This window comes from Tupaia chinensis, unplaced genomic scaffold (genome assembly GCF_000334495.1).
Source record: "Tupaia chinensis unplaced genomic scaffold, TupChi_1.0 Scaffold000320_1, whole genome shotgun sequence".
NCBI classification, from domain to species: Eukaryota; Metazoa; Chordata; class Mammalia; order Scandentia; family Tupaiidae; genus Tupaia; species Tupaia belangeri.
Window position 1 is genome coordinate 5,536,751 of NW_006159813.1, and position 18,717 is coordinate 5,555,467.

At 43.9% G+C, this 18,717-nt stretch overlaps 1 protein-coding gene across 1 annotated transcript in view; it reads right to left on the bottom strand.

Annotated features, from left to right (window-relative positions):
* FBXW8 (F-box and WD repeat domain containing 8) overlaps nucleotides 1-18,717 on the bottom strand; it is a 136,955-nt gene that overhangs the window by 103,140 nt on the left and 15,098 nt on the right. The window contains exon 2 of the mRNA XM_006151574.3: nucleotides 15,088-15,192. Within this exon, the coding sequence (XP_006151636.1) occupies nucleotides 15,088-15,192 (105 nt within the window). The remainder of the gene's footprint in view (nucleotides 1-15,087; nucleotides 15,193-18,717) is intronic.

Sequence of the window (18,717 nt, forward strand, 5' to 3'; positions counted from 1 at the left end):
ACGCTCTGAGAGGCTGACCGACGCAGGGAGATTGTGAGCCTGCATCCAGACGCTTCCCTGAAGGCACCAAGCACATGTGCCCGTGATCCTGGCGGCTGAGGCTAGGAGAGGACTGGGGCAGGAAGACCCTGTCGGGAGTGCCGGTCTCTCCCTCTCTCCCGTGCAAAGAAGTGGATAAACTTAAAAAATAAGTAAGTAAATTGGAAGCTGAAAGCACATTTTTTAAAGCACATTTTTATATTAGTTTCAAGAAAAATGCTATGTCGTTTTAAGTAACACAACCTGAAGTTTGTACAATAGGGTTATAGGATGAAAAAACTGAGAACAAAAAGTTGATGTTTTGCTGCATCTACATAACTAACCCCAGATCACAGGGCTTATTCTATAAAACATAATATTCAGGACAAAGTTTAACTCCTGAATAACAAACAAAACAATCTCAGGGCCAGCAGGTGGTGTGGTGGTTGAAGGTGCTGGACTCCCATATGGCCGACCACAGTTCGAGTCCCAAACCTGGCGGCTAGCTTTCTCACTTTCTCTTCCACCCCACCCCGGTCAAACTAAAATTAATTAGTTAATTAATTAATTAAAATGTTAACTAAAATAATTCTTTAAAAAAATTCTTTGAAGGATTTAGAAAAAGCAGAGGTGAGAATTCTTTCCAAAAAGAGATGAGAACTGTACCTGTAATTAGACTGTAAAAACAGAAATGCACCAATAATTTCTAAAGGATGGGTGTTTTTCTTCTTTTAAAGGAGAATAAAAATGACAGGCTTTAAGAATTTAATTCTGAAGGAAAAACAACAAAAAAAAAGACCTACCTATACTTTCACAAGCAAACTTTGAAGGGCTCCAGCAAAAGGAAGCCTTTGTAATTGTGTTGATTTCTTACATTATAGTAAATCTAGCAAGTTTACAAGCCTGAATTTTCCAAGGCCAATGGCCCTTCTTTAATACACTAGAACTGGAATGGCCCTGCTCGGTAAAAGTCCCACTGAGTGAGCCTCAGCTGCAAGAATTTGCTAATAAATGTGTCTCCAGCATTTTGCTTTATAGCACCACTGTGAATTGCAGGGGGAAAAAAAATTAAAACAAGCTCTTGGCTCAAAAATTAGCTTTATTAGCTCTGCCTGGATTAGGGTTACCAATGAGGCTCACAATGGGGGAAAGTGTCATTGTTCTATTCACACATGCACATACCAAGTCTACTACAGAGGATGTGCCTTACACAGACAGCACTATATAAACTATTTCTTTTTTAAAAAAAAAATTTTAGTTTATTATTATTTTTAAATATTCTATAGGACATGTGTGCTCACCAGAGAGTAACAAAAAGTAAGAAAGTAAGCCGCCAAGTCTGAGACTCAAACCGTGGTCGGCCAAGTAGGAATCCAGCGCCTTATCCACAATGCCACCTGCGGTCCCATGAACTCACTATCTCAATCTGCTGTCTTCCCACTTGGTTTTTAAATTTACTTGTAACAGAATACATGCACACACGTGAAAGAGAGAGGGGCATCCTCCATAGGCTCTGATCACACAGCAATGCTCTTCCTCCAGGCCGCGAGCCCCTCAGATCTTGGGCACTCACACGCTCGCCCAGTGTTTCAGGCTGACCAGGCCGTGGATTCAATACATGGTCGTCGCCATGTAAGATCCCACTTCTCTTGAATACGGCTGTGCCACAGACATCCCTGCTTGCTTTTGACCCCACCATATCACTGATTCTAGTCAAGGTCACCAATGGCCTCCAGGTTGCCAAATCCAATGATCACTTTTCAGCCTTCTGTTATTTGACAAAAAGTAGCACTTAACATTTTTGGTCACTTTCTCCTCCCAGAAAGCATTGATCCCTTGGTTCCAGGAACTCTGCACTGGGCCTTCCTCCTACTTCACAAGTAACTCCTCTGCCTCCTTAGCCAGCCTTTCCTCATCTCCACTGACTTTAACCAACGTGGGTGCCAGGGCTCAATCCCAAGCCCCATCCCCTACCTACACTCACTTCCTTGACATACTCAGTTCCCTGGCTCTGAACACTGTCAGTGTGCTGACAGCTCCGATTTTTATCTTCAGGCCAGAGTCAACCAACCACTCATCTTCTGTCTCATACCCAACTACTGATCTTTCCCCAAACGTGTTCATAACGGTGTTCTCCTTGTCAGTGAACAGCAACCTCACTCATCCGGTTGCTCAGTCCAAACACGTGGGAGTCCCTGCTGACTCTGTCCCTTATCCAACCATCACCTCTGTTCACTTCTACTGGTACATCTCTGGTCCAAGCACCACCATCTCCTCCTGGGGTTACTTCACTAGCTGACTAACTGGTCTCCCTGTCGTTCCCTATCCCCTTCCAGTCTATTCTCCACACAGCAGGCAAATGAAGCCTTCTAAAATGTAAGCCAGGGCCGGGCAGGTGGTGTGGCGTGATGGTTAAGGCAGCTGGATCCCAATGGCTGACTGTGCGGTTTGAGTTCCAGACCTATTCGCTTGAAAAGCATGCCAGGTGCATTTGTGTCCAAAAATCCCAAGAGGAGAGTGAGTCTGAGAAGGGACTGTGATGTGGTCATGGCCATCCTCTCTGGGGGTGCTTTCTCACTTTCTCTCTGTCTCCAGTGAGCACAGGGGCCTTATAGCAATTTAAAATACAAACAAACAAACAAACAAAACTATCACTCCTTTGCTCAAAACCCTCCCAAAGCTTCCACTCTCATTCAAAATAAAACCAAGTTCTTTTAATGCATGAAATGCCTTTCATTCTTGCCATGTCTCCTCTTACTCACCTCTGCTTACTACACCCCTGTATTAGTTTCCTATTGTTGCTCTAACAACCACCCACAAACTGACTGGCTTAAAACAACACAGAGTTACTCTCTTACAACTCTAGAAGCCAGAAGCCTAAAATCAAGTTGCTAGCGGGCCTGGAGGCCTGCTCAGTCCAAACACATGGGAGTCCCTTTCTGGAGGCTTCACAGGGCTGTCTGCTTACTTTATCCAGCTTCTAGAGGCTTCCACATTCCTTGGCTTGTGGTCCCTTCATTTTTTTTGGAGAGGTTTTTGCTATAGGGCGCATGCACTCGCCAGAAAGACAGAGACAGAGAGACAGAAAGTGAGAAATCACCCCCCAGGAGGGATGACCACACCATAATCCCTTCTCCTCCATTCTCCTCTCAGGATCTTGGGCACGCACGCACACACACCTGGCATGAGTTTAAGCCACCGGGTCCAGGACTTGAACTGCAGTCAGCTACATGGGAATCCAGCAACATAGCCATTACGCTAACTGCTGGTCCATGGTCCCTTCATATTTGAAGCCAGCAGCATAACATCTGCTCTCCTCTCTGACCTGCCTTCATCCTATAAGGAAACTTAAATGATACTGGGCCCACCTGGATAATCTAAGCTAATCATCCCTTCTCAAGATCCTTAACATAATCTCATCTGCAAAGGCCCTTTTACCATGAAAGCTAAGAGCGCCACAGGCTCCAGGGATTCGGACATGAACACATGTGAGAGGGCCATACTTCGGGGTACCACCACTCACACACTTTTTTTTTTTTTGGGGGGGGAGAGATTTTCACTGTAGGGCGCGTGCGCTCGCCAGACAGACAGAGAGAGACAGAGAGACAGAAAGCGAGAAATCCCCCCCCAGGGGGGATGGTCACGCCGCAATCCCTTCTCCTCCATTCTCCTCTTGGGATCTTGGGCACGTACGCACACGCGCCCGGCGTGAGTTTTAAGCCACCGGATCCAGGCTACTACGTGGGAGTCCAGCGACATAGCCATTACGCTAACTGCTGGTTCCCCACCGCTCACACACTTTGACTTGGCTTTTCCTCCAACACAGTAGAAGCCTCAGCTGCACCAGCCTCAAGGCCTTTGCACATGCTGTCCTCCTCCTCTGCCAGAGACCTGCAAAGCTTCCTTTGCCCTTCCTCCACATCTTTGCTCAAAGGTCACCTTCCCTGGGTCTTGCCTGGCCACTTAAAAAGTAGAACCCCAGGGGCCAGCAGGTGGCATGATGGTTAAGGCACTGGAATCCCAAATGGCCGACCATGGTTCAAGTCCTGGACCTGGTGGCTTACTTTCTCACTCTCCTTTTCTTTCGGTCTTTCTCTAGCAAAATTCATGTGAAAAATAATAAATAATTCCTAAAAATTAAAAAAAAAAAGTAGAACCCCCCAAATCACCTCTATTTTTCTGTTTTTCTCCAGCACCTAACAGCACCTGATACTGTAATTATGAGTTTATTGCATATATCATAAGCTCTCTAGAAAGGAGGGGTTTGAGCCAGCCAGTGGCATGGTAGTTAAGGTGGATATATCCCACATGGCCGAATGAACGGCTTGGCTTGAACCCTGGACCCGCTGGCTTGAAAACCATACTGTGTATGTGAGTGCCCAATATCCAACAAGGAGAATGAAGAAAAAGGGACTGTGGAATGGCCATCCCCCTTGGGGTGCTTTTTGTTCTCTCCCCCAGTTAGCAAGTGCATCCCACAGTGCAGGGAGGGGAGGGTGGGAGGGTGGGAAGGGACAACCAACCAGACTTTTATCTGTTTTGCTCACTGCTGTATTAATTGTCTATAACACTACCTGGCACATAGTGAACCTTTTGTAAATAACTGATGAGATCAAAGATTTAGTCCAACACTTTTAAACTCAACTTTTAAAAATAATTAGATTGTGGGAACAGCAGTTGTCATAATGGCTATGTCGCTGGACTCCATATAGTCGACCGCGATTTGAGTCCCAGACCTGGTGGCTTAAATTCACACTGGGCGCGTGTGCGTGCGTGCCCAAGATCCCGAGAAGAGAATGGAGGGGAAAGGATTGCGGTGTGGCCATCCCCCCAGGGGGTGATTTCTTGCTTTCTGTCTCTCTTTCTGGCAAGTGCATGCGTGCTATATCAAAAACTTCTCAAAAAAGAAAAAAAATAGATTGTTTTTCTTCTCAAAGGTCATATAAATAGCTCAGCTCCTTGGCATGTGCTACCCTCAGGAAGCTCTGGTTTCTTATTCAAATGCAGTCTTTTGTTTTCTGCCTTTTTTTTCCTTTTAATTGTTTAATTATGAAAAGTTTCAAGCACACAAAAATACACGCTGGGCGTGTGCACGTGTGCCTGTGATCTGGACTGGCTGAGACATGGGTCATGGCATGAAGGTCTGATAGAGGGAGGCTATCTCTCTGCCTATGTCTCTGTCTTTCTCTCTCCTAGGAGAGAGGAAAAAGGGAAGTGAATGGTATAAAGAACTCCCAAATTGGCCCAGATGCAGAGGCCTAAGCTAAGCTGCTTTGTTCTGCAGGCTGGGTCCACATGGGCGGCCCAGGCTCAGCTCCAGGGCCAACCTCAGTGCCAACTGCAGTGACTGAGTCTGTAATCCAGCGCCTTGGGAAGGGTGATGCTAGAGGATGGTAACCCCCAGGCTGGCCTGGGCAACACGATGAGACCTTCTCTAAAAAGATCCAGATGCAATGACACACACCTGTAGTCCCAGCTGGCACTCAGGCAGGAGGGTCATGACATGGCAAGACCCTATCTAGAGAAAACAAAATCCCAAGTACCCGTTACTCAGTTCAGTGATTATCAGTATTTTGCCACCTTGTTCTATCAGGCTCCTGATCCATTTCTAGAGTTGCTTTTGCCTTTCCCTAAACCAAGTCTTTTTTTTTTTTTTTTTTGAGAGGTTTTTTGCTATAGGGCGCGTGCGCTTGCCAGACAGACAGAGAGAGACAGAGAGACAGAAAGCGAGAAATCACCCCCCCAGGGGGGATGGTCATGCCGCAATCCCTTCTCCTGCATTCTCCTCTCGGGATCTTGGGCATGCACGCACACGTGCCCGGCGTGAGTGCCTGGCGTGAGTTTAAGCCACCGGGTCCGGGATGCGAACCGTGGTCGACTATGTGGGAATCCAGTGACATAGCCATTACGCTAACTGCTGGTTCCCACCCTAAACCAAGTCTTAAAGGAGACAGCGATGGGGACCAGGAGAACTTAAAGGAACTCCTGAGGTTGCCTGAGTCTTGAGCCTCCAGAAACCTTCCACATGTCTCCCTGAAAGAGAAGTTTGGTGGCAGAAGAGGAAGTTACAAATTGAGGGTACACTAACAGCAACCACAGGACTGAAGAGTCATTTCTGCCATGAAAATCAATTCAAGCTTGCTTGGCTACAGATCTCTGACTTTCAGAGACTTACGATCACAGACCTTTGCTATAAACACTTGGCTTTTATTATCTCCTATGTGTATATCTGGGAAGACCCTAAGATCACATTTTCCCTAAACCTTGAAATATCATAATCTAATACAGTGAGCTTTAGTTCTGAAGTTTCTTATTTTGATATCACTTTTTTTTTTTTAATTTGCTATAATGCACTTGTGCTCACTGGAGAGAGACAGAGAGAGAAAAAGTGAGAAAGCATCTTCTAGGATGATCATGTCACAATCCATTCTCCTCCACTCTCCTCTTGAGGTTTTCGGCATGCACGCACACACCTGCACCCTAAGTGTTTTTCAAGCTACTGGGTCTGGGACTCAAGCCATCCAGCCAGTCACATGGGATCCACCTGACTTAACTAGCACACCATCTGGCTGGCCCCCTCAACTACTTCTTGTTCACTAGTTTCACCATATATCTTTTTTTTAACCTCTGTAGCTCCCCTCTTTTCCTGGTTTCTGCATGCACATTTTCCTGCCTTTTATTTGAAAAACATGGCATTGCTGCCTGTACAGCTAAATCTCTAAAGTAACACATTAGGAGGGGCCAGCAGGTGGCATAGTGGTTATGGTGCTCAACTCCCACATGGTCAAACGCAGTTCAAGTCCCAGACTGGGCAGCTTGAAACTCATACCAGAGGTGTGTGTGTGCATGCCCAAAATCCGAAGAGAGGAGAAGGGATTGCAACATGGTCATCCCCCCGGAGGGTGAGTTCTCATTTTCTTTCTCTCCATCTCTCTCTGTGTCTCTGGCAAGTGCACATGCCCTATAGCAAAAATCTCTCCTTTAAAAAAAAAAAAAAAAAAAAAGACACATTAGAAAACGTACATAATATGTTTAAAAATTCCAAGCAAAGAGTCATAATTATATAGGTGGAAAAGAGATCAGTGGTCCCCAGGGATCAGGGATAGGGCTGGGGAGACAGGGGCCTGTGGTCACACAGCATGAGGTCATACAATGCATGCTCTGTACGTTAACTGGGTGGTGGTCACACAAACCCACACATGTGATCAAAGTGCACAGAACTAACCTCATGAACAAATGCAGGTAAACGCTGAGACCTGAATGAGCATTACAGATTACACCAAGGCCAGTTTCTTGGTTCTGGCAATGTTATGCAAGACATCCTCTATGGAGGAAACTGGGGGAAAGGATTCGTGGGGTCTCTCTGTGTTCTACTGTTTGCAGCCTCCTGTTAATTTATGACTATTTTAAATGTGAATGAATATTGAAATGAATACCGGGGCTCAGTCACAGAGACACATACACTAAGACACCTCTGAGAGAGGCTAGAGCCACACTGGAAGCCTGGGTTTGTATCCTGAACCCACCTAGAGAGGCCGGGTGTGGCCGTGTGCCCCTGTATAAGTAACTGGGAGGCTGGGACTGTTACACCCTGTTGAAAATACCCCTCTCCCCCACCCCCACCCTCCTCCTCCTGTGTTCTTCCTTGCTCTCCCTCTCAATGTTGGTAAATATCTAAAAACCCTCCCCTTTTCACAATTATTCACGTTGTAACACTGCAGACTTACTTACTCTTAAACCCAAACAAATTTGTAATTTTTAAATTGACAATTTTGTCACTGCGATCCACTTAAAAATAATTATCCTTTAAAGTGCCAGAAATCCTGTGGGCACAGAAGATGAACATAAAATAACAAATAGGAAAATGCTAACGCTGTTGAACGAGTAACTTTGCTGACTCAAAAGCCACTGTGTCTTCAAGACCTTTCACCGTAAAACACTCCCACTGAGCTACTAGGTCCCTCGAGGGACAAGTACTCATAGCAAGAAGCTGAAGAGGTCGGCTTCGAAAGTACACAAGGGGGGAAAGTACACAGAGGCCCCAGACTGATGCCATAGGATTCTAGGACTGAAAACAGGAAGCCTCCGAAAGAAGGGAGGTGGGAAGGAAGCAAAGGCGGAGTGAAATCAGTTCTCCAGCAGAGTTTGTGGCATAATGAAATCTAGAAAGCTCCCTCCCATCCCCGCATCAGGGGCCCTGACTGCTAGTCAGTTACCAATTTGGCAAAAAGATCTAAGCAAACAGGTTTTCTCCAAGGGCATACATATAGCTCACGGTGCCAATTCCACATAACTGGCCCAATTTCACTAAAATCCCAAGGCGCCTAGATTAAAACAGAGAGAGTCAGAGAGGAACAGAGAGAGCAAGTTCCCTCTAAAATAAGATCATAAAGCAGCAGGGCCGTCCATTCAACAGAAGGACTTTCTCAATGTTTCAAAAATAAAAACACCATGAGAAACAAATAAAAATGCTACTTATTTTTATTACTTTCTGGGTTTTATTTTAATGAGTGGGGAAGCAACGCCAATTCGACAAATTACTGGCCATCAGTTGTCATCGTCGTGTAAAAGCTCTATAAAAAATCCTGGCTTCACAGACTATGGCCACTTAGCCACTGCATATTAAAGGAGTTCTGTTTAAGAATATCTCCTATTCTTATACATGTGCTCTAAAAACTAGATTAACAACTACCCAAAAAATTAACTAAATTTTTTTTAATCCCAACTGACCAAAGAGGGAAGAATTCTGGTGGACAATTGGATTACTGTGCTGCAAATTAAACTGTTCACACCTGCAGAATAATCTCACCAGCATAACCAATCTACCCTGAAATGCAGCCTCACTGTACCAAAAGGGGGGTCTCTTCTTCCACCAGATTCTATCTTTCGCTGATAAACTCTTTGGATGAGAAAACTAGCAGCAGATGTGAAAGCCACATGGCTCCCTACAAAGCAGGAGACCAAAAAGCAATGTTAAAAGAAATGATTTCTTAAACAGCAGCTCACTATCAAGAATGAAGATTTTATCGTCTAATGCCGACTTTGTGTAAAGCAGCTCGCTTTTGGACCCTGTTCCAAGACTTCAGCTAACAGCACCAGGCTGAAATCCAGGAGTTGGACTCATTTAGCTACACTCTTGCTTTCAACCCTTGGGAGCAGGGCCAATGTGTAAAGTTAGAATATAACAAATCAAATTTCCAAGGGGAAAGAAGACAATATAGATACTCTTACTTAACGCAATTGATAGGCTCTGGGCACAGTTTACACTTCAGCACTTTCAAAGTAAATGCTAACCTTTAAATAATTTCCGTCATTTCCTAAAGACAAACATTCCGCATTAAAAAAAAAAAAAAAAGTTCTTGGTGGCAAGAACAAACCTTTTCAAATTCACCTTAAGTCGAAAAATAACTGATGAAACAAAATGCCTCATAAAGAAATCATGTAACACCAGAAACTCTGAACTGCCCTGTATCATGCGTGATCTCGACTGGGCTGCCCCAGAGACGGCAAGCTCCAGTGTTCACATTTGACTGCGATTTGACCTCTCAGATACTGCCTTAGTATTTAGAACTCGAGCTCTTGGTGGCGTTTTGGACTTCAGCATGCAGTTCTACCACTCCATTTTACTGGCCCCTTTCTTAGGAAGGTGTAAATACCTGTGTAAATCACATTCCAAAATACAGGGACAGTAATGGTAACTACTAAATTTATTGTTGTTGTCTTGGCATTTATGGAGAAAGATACTCCAGTGTCTTCTATGGAACACGGTTGTCCGTCAAAGGCCAAATGGTCAGTCATCATACAGGCACCTAACTTACTTAAAAATCAACAGAAAGTCAGAGATGTGATATGCCACATTAACAGAATGCACAAAATCCGTAAGATCATCTCAAAAGATGCAGGGAAATTATCTGACAAAGTTCAACAACCTTTCACAATAAAACTTTTAACAAACCGTGGTATGACTGTACCTCAACAATAAAGGTCACATGTGACCAGCCCATAGCTAACATCGGGCTCAACAGCAAAAAGCTGGAAGATTTTCCTCTAAGATCAGGAACAAGAGAAGGATGATTACTCTGATCACTTCTTTTCAACACGGCACTATGCAGTGCAAGCCAGAGCAGTTAGGCAAGGGAAAGAAATAAAAAGGCATCCAAAGTGGAAAGGAAAAAGTTAAACTGCCCCTGTTTGCAGATGACATGTCTGCATACACAGTGAATATTAAAGACTCCACCAAAACACTATTAGAACTAAAAAAACAAAATCAGTAATGTTGCAGGGTACAAAATCAAAATATAAAAATCAGCAGCAGTTCTCTCGGAAAAAGAATATAATTCCATTCACGATAGCTACCAAAAAATACTACTGCTACAATATGTAGGAATAAATTCAACCAAGGAAAGACCTGAACACTGAAAACTATAAAACATTGATGAAACAAACTGAAAACATGAATAGGATATTCCATAAGTTGGTAAAATACTGTTAAAATGTCCATCATACATAAAATGTCCTACAGATTGAATGTCATCACTATCAAAATTCCAAAGACATTTTTCTCAGAGAAAAAAATTATGAAATTTGTATGGAACCACAAAAGACTCAAATATCCAAAGTAATCTTTTTTTTTTTTTTTTTTGGAGAGGTTTTCGCTATAGGGCACGTGCGCTCGCCAGACAGACAGAGACATAGAGACAGAAAGCAAGAAATCACCCCCCAGGGGGGATGGTCATGCCGCAATCCCTTCTCCTCCATTCTCCTCTCGGGATCTTGGGCACGCACGCACACGCGCCCGGCGTGAGATTTAAGCCACCGGGTCCGAGACGCGAACCGCGGTCGACTACATGGGAGTCCAGCGACATAGCCATTACGCTAACTGCTGGTTCCCAAATATCCAAAGTAATCTTGAGAAAAAGAACAAAGCAAGTGGTATCACATTGACTTCAAAATATAATACAAAACTGTAGTAACCAAAACAGCATGGTACTAGCATAAAAACAGACTCAAAGACCAATGGAGCAGAATAAAGAGCACAAAAATAAACCAATGCATTAATGGCAGATTAATTCTCAACAATGGTGCTTAAGAAGATACAAAGGTGGGGACCAACAGATGGTGTAATGGTTACATCGCTGGACTCCCATGTAGTCGACCATGGTTTGAGCCCCGGAGCTGGTGACTTGAACTCACACTAGGTGCGCGCGTGTGTGACCATGATCCCAAGAGGAGAATGGAGGAGAAGGGATTGCGGAATGGCCATCCCCACTGGAGAGTGATTTTTTTGCTTTCTGTCTGTCTCTCTCTTTCTGGAGAGAGCATGCACCCTATAGCAACGCCTGTAACAAAAAGCTCCTAAAAAAAAAAAAAAAAAAAAAGATACAATGGTTAAAGGACAGTCTCTTCGATAAATGGTGCTGGGAAAACTAGGTATCTATGTACAGAAAATGCAATCAGACTCAAAAATCAACTCAAAATGGATTAAAATCTTAAACATACAATCCAAAACTGTCAAACTACTAGAAGAAAATATAGGGAGACAGCTCCATGATACTGGTCTGGGAAATAATTATCCTGGATATGACCCCAGAAAAAAAGGCAACAAAAACAAAAATAGATGAGTGGGGTTACATAAATAGACATATGGGATTACATTAAACTAAAAAGCTTCACCATGGCAATGCAATCAATCAACAGAGTGAAAAGACAACCTACAGAATGAGAGAAAACACTGGCAAGCCAAACATCTGATAAGAAGTTAATACTCAAAATATTGGGTTGTCAGAAAAGTCATGATGCATTTTTGCATAGAAAAAAATACCTCATGACTTTTCCGACAACCCAATATACAAAGAATTCAAAAAACTCAATAGCACAATAAGCCAGTTTTCAAATAAGCAAAAGACCTGAAGAGATACTTATCAAAAGAAGACATACAGAGACCAGCAGTTGGCGTAATGGCTATGTTGCTGAACTCCCATGTAGTCGACTACGGTTCGAGTCCCCATCCTGGTGGCTTAAACTCACACCAGGCGTGTGAGTGTGTATGCCCAAGATTCTGAGAGAATGGAGGGTAAGGGATTGTGGCGTGGCCATCCCCCCTGGGGGTGACTTCTCGCTTTCTGTCTGTCTATCTCTCTGGTGAGCGCACATGCCCTATAGCAAAAACCTCTCCAAAAAAAGGACATACAAATGTCCAGCAGGTATATGAAAAATTATTCAAAACTACTTATCAGATAAATGTGTTTTATCAAAACCATAATAAGATACCACTTCACACCTATTATCACAGTTATAAGTAAAACAACAAGAGAGGGTAAGTGTTGAAGAGCATGCAGAAAAAGTAAACTCTTGGGGCCAGCAGGTGGCATAGCATTATGGCCAAACATGGTTTGAGCCCTGGACCCAGTGGGTTAAAACTCACATTCGGTGAGTGTGCACACGTGTATCCAAGATCCCAGGTGGAGAAGGGACTACAGTGTAGCCACACTGCCTGAGGGGGTGATTTCTCCTTTTCTGTCTCTCTGCTAAATGCATACATCCTATGGCAAAAATCTCTCCAAAAAAGAAAAAGAAAACTCATACACACTGTTGATGGGAATATAAGTTAGTACAGCCATTATAAAAACAGTATGGGGGCCAGCAGGTGGCTGAGGTGCTAGACTCTAACATAGCCAATGCATTTTGGATCCTGGACCCAGTGGCTTGCTTTTCCACTTTCCCTTTCTCTCTCTCTGGTCAAATTAAAAAATAATAATAACAAATAAATTAAATAATTCTTAAAAAAAAAAAAAGAAAACCAGCATGAAAGTCTGTTGGAAAATGAGATATGGAAGTACCACATGATCCAGCAATCCTAGTTAAGGGTATATATCCAAAACAAAGAGTATGTCAAAGAGATATCTGTGCTCCCATATTCATTGAGGCATTATTCATATCCAAGATATGGAATCAATGAGTTTATTAAGAAAATGTGATATAAGGACTAGCAGATGATGTAATGGTTACATTGCTAAACTCCCAAGTAGTCAACTGCAGTTCGAGTCCTGGACCCAGCAACTTAAAACTCACACAAGACGTGTGTGAGTGTATGCCCAAAATCCTGAGAGGAGACTGGAGGAGAAGGGACTATGACATGGCCACCACTCCTGGGGATTGATTTCTTTCTACCTCTTTTTTTTTCTATCTCTCCAGCAAGTGCACACACCCTATAGCAAAAATCTCTCTTTAAAAAAATAAAAAGAAAATGTGATATATACGCACAATGAAATACTAATCAGACTTCAAAAAAAAAAAAAAAGGCAGGAAATCTGTCACTTGTGACAACACAGATGAACCCAGAGGGCATTACGTTAAGTGAAATAAGGCAGGCACAGAAAAAAAATACCATATGATCTCACTTACTGTGATAGCTAAAAAAGTTAAACTCATAGAATATAAAGTAGAATGGTGTTTACCAGTGGGAGAGGGTACTGTGCATGCACTGGGAAGATACTGGGCAAAGGACATAAAATTTCACTCAGACAGGAGAAAGTTTGAGAGATCTACTGTGCAATATGGTGACTAAAGTTAATGAACATGTATCGTTAGTCCAAAATCTCTAAGGAAGTAGATTTTAGGTTCTGACATAAGAAAACGTTAAGTATGTTCAGGTAATGCATTTGTTAATTAGCCTCATTCTCAGGCCATTCCACAATGTATAAAGACCTCAAAACCAGAAGTTAGCGTAATGACTATGTCGCTGGACTCCCACGTAGTCATCGACCGCGGTTCGCGTCCCGGACCTGGTGGCTTAGAACTCACGCCGGGCGCGTGTGCGTGCGTGCCCAAGATCCCAAGAGGAGAATGGAGGAGAAAGGATTGTGGCATGACCATCCCCCCTGGGGGGTGATTTCTCGCTTTCTGTCTCTCTGTCTCTCTGTCTGTCTGGTGAGCGCACGTGCCCTATAGTAAAAACCTCTCAAAAAAAAAAAAAAACATGCTATACAAGATAAATATACACAGTTTTTGTCAATTAAATTTTTTTTTATAAAATCAATATAATGGTTGGCCAAAAAGAACATAAGAACAATTTAATGGTTTAAGCCCTTGCCTCTTAGAGCGTGACCAAAGCTCTAAGTAGCACCACCTGGTTAAAATGCAGACTATCAGACCTCCGGAGCACAGATTTGCATCTCATCAAGATTCCCCCATGATTTGCACACACAGTGAAGTTTAGCCCAGACTGCATGTCCCACCACTTCACTTCATGTGCATATGCCCCACAGTAAGCATGAGATGGGTGACGCTGACCTGCAATTCCCTTGGTCAATCTCCAGCCTCACTTGCCTTGCACCTCACTAAGCGGGATTCTGGTGTTTAAAGGGTAATTTGGACTATATACCTAAAATACAACTTCATTTTTTTTTTTTTTGGTAAAGGTTTTTGCCTTAAGGCACACGCACTCGCCCGAGAGAGACAGAGACAGCGAGAGGGAAAGTGAGAAATCACCACCCCCCCCAGAGGATATGGCCACACCACAGTCCCTTCTCCTCCACTCTCCTCCCAGGATCTTGGGTGCACATGCACCCAGTGTGAGTCTGAAGCGCCCAAGTCTGCAATTCAAACCGTGGTCAGCCATGTAGGAGTCCAGCAACGTAACTGCTATGCCATCTGCTGGCCCCCATGACTTCATTTTTATGGCCACTGGCTGACCCTCAGTTACCAACCTAACTACTGGATTGATTTAACCGAGGGTTCACATCTTCTCATTAAAACTGAGTATGCTGACAGCACGAGCTATCTCAATGAAGGCCAGCCACAGAGCTGTCGGTCTGGAGCACAAAACCACAGTTCAGCCAGAACTCACACTGCAGAGAAAAGAGGGGTGTCACTTCAAAGAAAACCACCACAGTGACCTGGAACACAATTCTTTAAGTTCAGAGCTGTTTTCCTTCAAGTAAACTTGCTAACCAATTCATTAATTCCGTAAAGTTGTCACTCTCTGAAATAAATTCTGTTACCCAGGAGCTTTCTATACTTTCATCACACATTTAGGAACATTTTAAACATCTGTGTAGGGCAGCTTACCTGTGCACACCTTCCTAATTCTCTCCTGTCCAGATACTGAAATATATTGATTGCCAATTCATAAGGCAGTTGGATATCAAAGAAGGGCACATCATCCATTTCATTCTGAGGAGAAAAAACAAAGGAGGCAGGCTTACAATTCTGAGTAAGAAAATAACTTACGTGTGCGGGTTAAATTACCAGAGATGTATTACCAGCGTGGATGCTGTTCCCCCAGAGGGGAGTGTTCTCTTTGGCAAAGCAGTCACAGAACTCACCAGCCACTCTCAAGTCTCTGACCCCCACCCCCAGCACACCTGCCCTCCTCACGTTCACCTATAATCATTTCCCATAGTGCTTCAAAGAGGAGAAGCAGGAGTGCTACCTCACACCCAGGGACACGCCACAGGAACCCATGTGATGGTTTGTGGAAAGCCTCTTGGTTCTAAGGAAAAGTGAGCAGTGGGGAGTTAAGAAAGTGAGCCCTGAAATCAGGGAGGCACCCCTCAACCCAGAACCTGGCTGCTGCTCTTCACCTGGTGGGTAGAGAGTACCCACAGCTAGAGAAATACTGACCCAGGTCACTTAACGTGTTTTCATCAGGAAAACAGGGCTGTGAACAGGAGCCAAGGTAAATGACTGGAACGCTGCTCTGGACTGAGGAGAACGCCATCATCCTTGGCTGCTGGGGAAGCACAAGCTTCCCTAAAGCTCTGGGGGCCTACACTGGTTAACCTGAGCGAGCCAGTGCAAACAAAGCAGTTCTTCTTCAGTGTCATTTATTAATGCGGAGAAATTAGAGCTCGCCTGCCTTTGAGTAAGCAATTAGAGATGAGGTAACAGGCTTATTTGAGATAAGGCTGTCATGACGGTCCTGGTAGCACAAAGAAATATGAGAGTGAAACAGAAAAGGCCAAGAGTGCACATGTGCCCCTCTGCCTGTTCCCAAATCCACCTGCCGACGCTCACTTTGGTCTCTGCTTCTGCAAAGCTAGGGAAAGCTGTGCTCTTCGTCCCCAAAGAACTCGCTTAATAAAATTCATTTTAAAAAAGCTTTGGCTGACATCAAGGCCTTGCTGGTTGCAAGTGAACTGTTAATTCACCACTCAAATGCAACAAATAACATATGGCAAGACTGCAGTCTCAAAACAGAAAGGAGTCTCAGTATTTTTAAGGGTTTGCGAGCACCGGTTTAGATCCTACCAACGCTCAGGGTAAAGATTCCTTTGGAATCATGTTTCTGTTCATCAAGGATGCTTGGGGCTAAAAGATAATTTGGACATCAGAAGGAAATGTGGTGTTCAACTGCAAAAACAGTGCAAGGGTAAGTATGAGGGTCGAAAAGGATCTCTAGAGGAAGAGAGGAAGAGTTGACAGTTCTCTGTGGGCGAAGAAGGAACAGAATGTTAAATCGGGAGAGAAATGTTGGCCATACAGAAAACAACAGGAAAAGATCTGCAAGTGTAATTGGAAGGCACAGGGGTCCTTGCCAACAAAAATACCAGAAAGTCATTGGCCTAATGTCAGGCTAGGTCCCCTCCTGCAACTAACCAGCTTCACCCATCAAGAAAACGAGGCATCACTTTCTCTCCTGGCCAAGATACAACTTGAGATTTCTCAATACCACCCTGGAAGGAGTCACGGCCAGCCAGGGAAAGCTGTACGCAAGGGAGACTGTCCTCTGCAACCATGGGCTTCCTCCTGCTTTCTCTTCTGGATTATTTTGACGATGGTGAAGTAGAGAATCTTAATGTATCTACTTGATCAAGGAGTAAGAGACAAATGTCCCTTATCTTCATATCAGCAGAACAAACACAAAGAAAAGCTCACATTCATCCATAGTGAAGTATTACTGAGCTTGTAACTGTTACAGACCTGTCAGGCATTGCTTTCTTCAATCAGTCCTCTGAAGGACTCGCTCTGAATGTGTTTCTGGACTTGATGTTACTCAGACAAGGCCCAAGTACGTAGGTTGTGAGGAATAAACCAAGAGAATACATGGAGAGGGCTCAGCACAAGTCCCAGGACTGAGGATGTGATCAATGATTGCCGACACTGCCATATTCTTTGAGTGCTGGACTCCTAGCCTCAATTCAGGACATCTCTGAAAGGCTGACCCACTAAGCCACCTGTAGGCAAATCTCTATCTCAGAGTCTTTTCGTGGGAAAGTCTAGCCTTTCCCCCCAAAGCAACAAATATGACCCATGACAGTCCTGTGCTTAACACATTCCCAAGGGTTCATATGCATAGCTCCAAGGACATTAGTCTAGGTAACTTACTTCTCACTCCTCTATTCAAAGAGACGTACTGGAACACAGGGAAGAGTGACATAGCACCCAACCAACCAACCAGAGTAAGTTCAAGGTTAAGTAAATGATTCACAAACTTTAGTAGGTCATTATTTTGCTATAGGGCATGTGTGCTCGCCAGAGAGAAACAGAGAGAGAGAAAGTGAGAAAGCATCCCCCAGAGAAGATGGCCAACCCCTGTTCCTCCAGTTTCCTCTTGGGACTTCGGGCACACATGTATAAGTGACTGGCTTGAGTTTTAAGCTGCTGGATCTGGGACTAGAACCTCAGTTGAGTACGTGGGAGTCCAGCTACGTAACCATTACACCACCATCTGCTGGTCTTGTATGTCATAATTGTAATGTATCATTTAGGAAACATCTGAGGGACCAGAAGTGGGAGTAGTGGCTATGTTGCTGGACTCCTATGTAGTCGATCACGATTTGAGTCTCGGACCTGGTGGTTTAAACTCATGCCAGGCACATGTGCATACATACCCAAGATCCTGAAAGGAGAATAGATGAGAAGGGATTGCGGCATGGGGGTCGGGAGGTGATTTCTCACTTTCTGTCTTTCTCTGTCTTTCTGGAGAGTGCACTCGTCCTCTGGCCAAAATCATTTCAAAAAAAAAAAAAAAAAAGGAAACATCTGAAAAGAAAACAATTCACAGTAATGAGCAAGCCTGATGCTGTGGGGGCAAACACAACTCTCTCACAGGTACACATGATGTGACGAGGATTTGAAACCACATCCTGGACAAAAGCCCAGTGGCCATGTAAATCCTAATAGCAGCAGAATGTCTCAAGCCCTCATTTCATTCTTCCAACAGTTTATAAACATAGGTTAAAAATACTACTTACTACCAGCATGTGGAGAAATACCTTGTTATCCAACAGGGCACATCGAACTTCCACTTACAGTACTGTGAAGGACTCCGCCATCCAAAGAGTGATGAGCCACATTAACCCAACTCTACATCAATATGGACTTAAACACATGAAAATGGACAACTTGACATTGCAGAAACAAAGAAAATCTGAGAAGGAAGACACTAAAATGATTGGATATATTAATACAGGGAAATGTGGTAACACTATAAAAAATCTCAACGTGGGGGTCAGCAGGTGGCATGGTGGTTAAGGTGCTGGTCTCCCTCGTAGTCAACTGCGGTTTGAGTTTTGAACCTGGTGGCTTGCTTTCTCATTTCCCTTTTTTCTGTCTCTCTCTGGTCAAATCAATAATAATAAATAATTGTTAACATTTTTTTTTTCTGGGACCACCAGTTAGCATAATGGCTATGTCGCTGAACTCCCATGTAGTTGACTGCGGTTCGAGTCCCGGACCTGGTGGCTTAAACTCAAG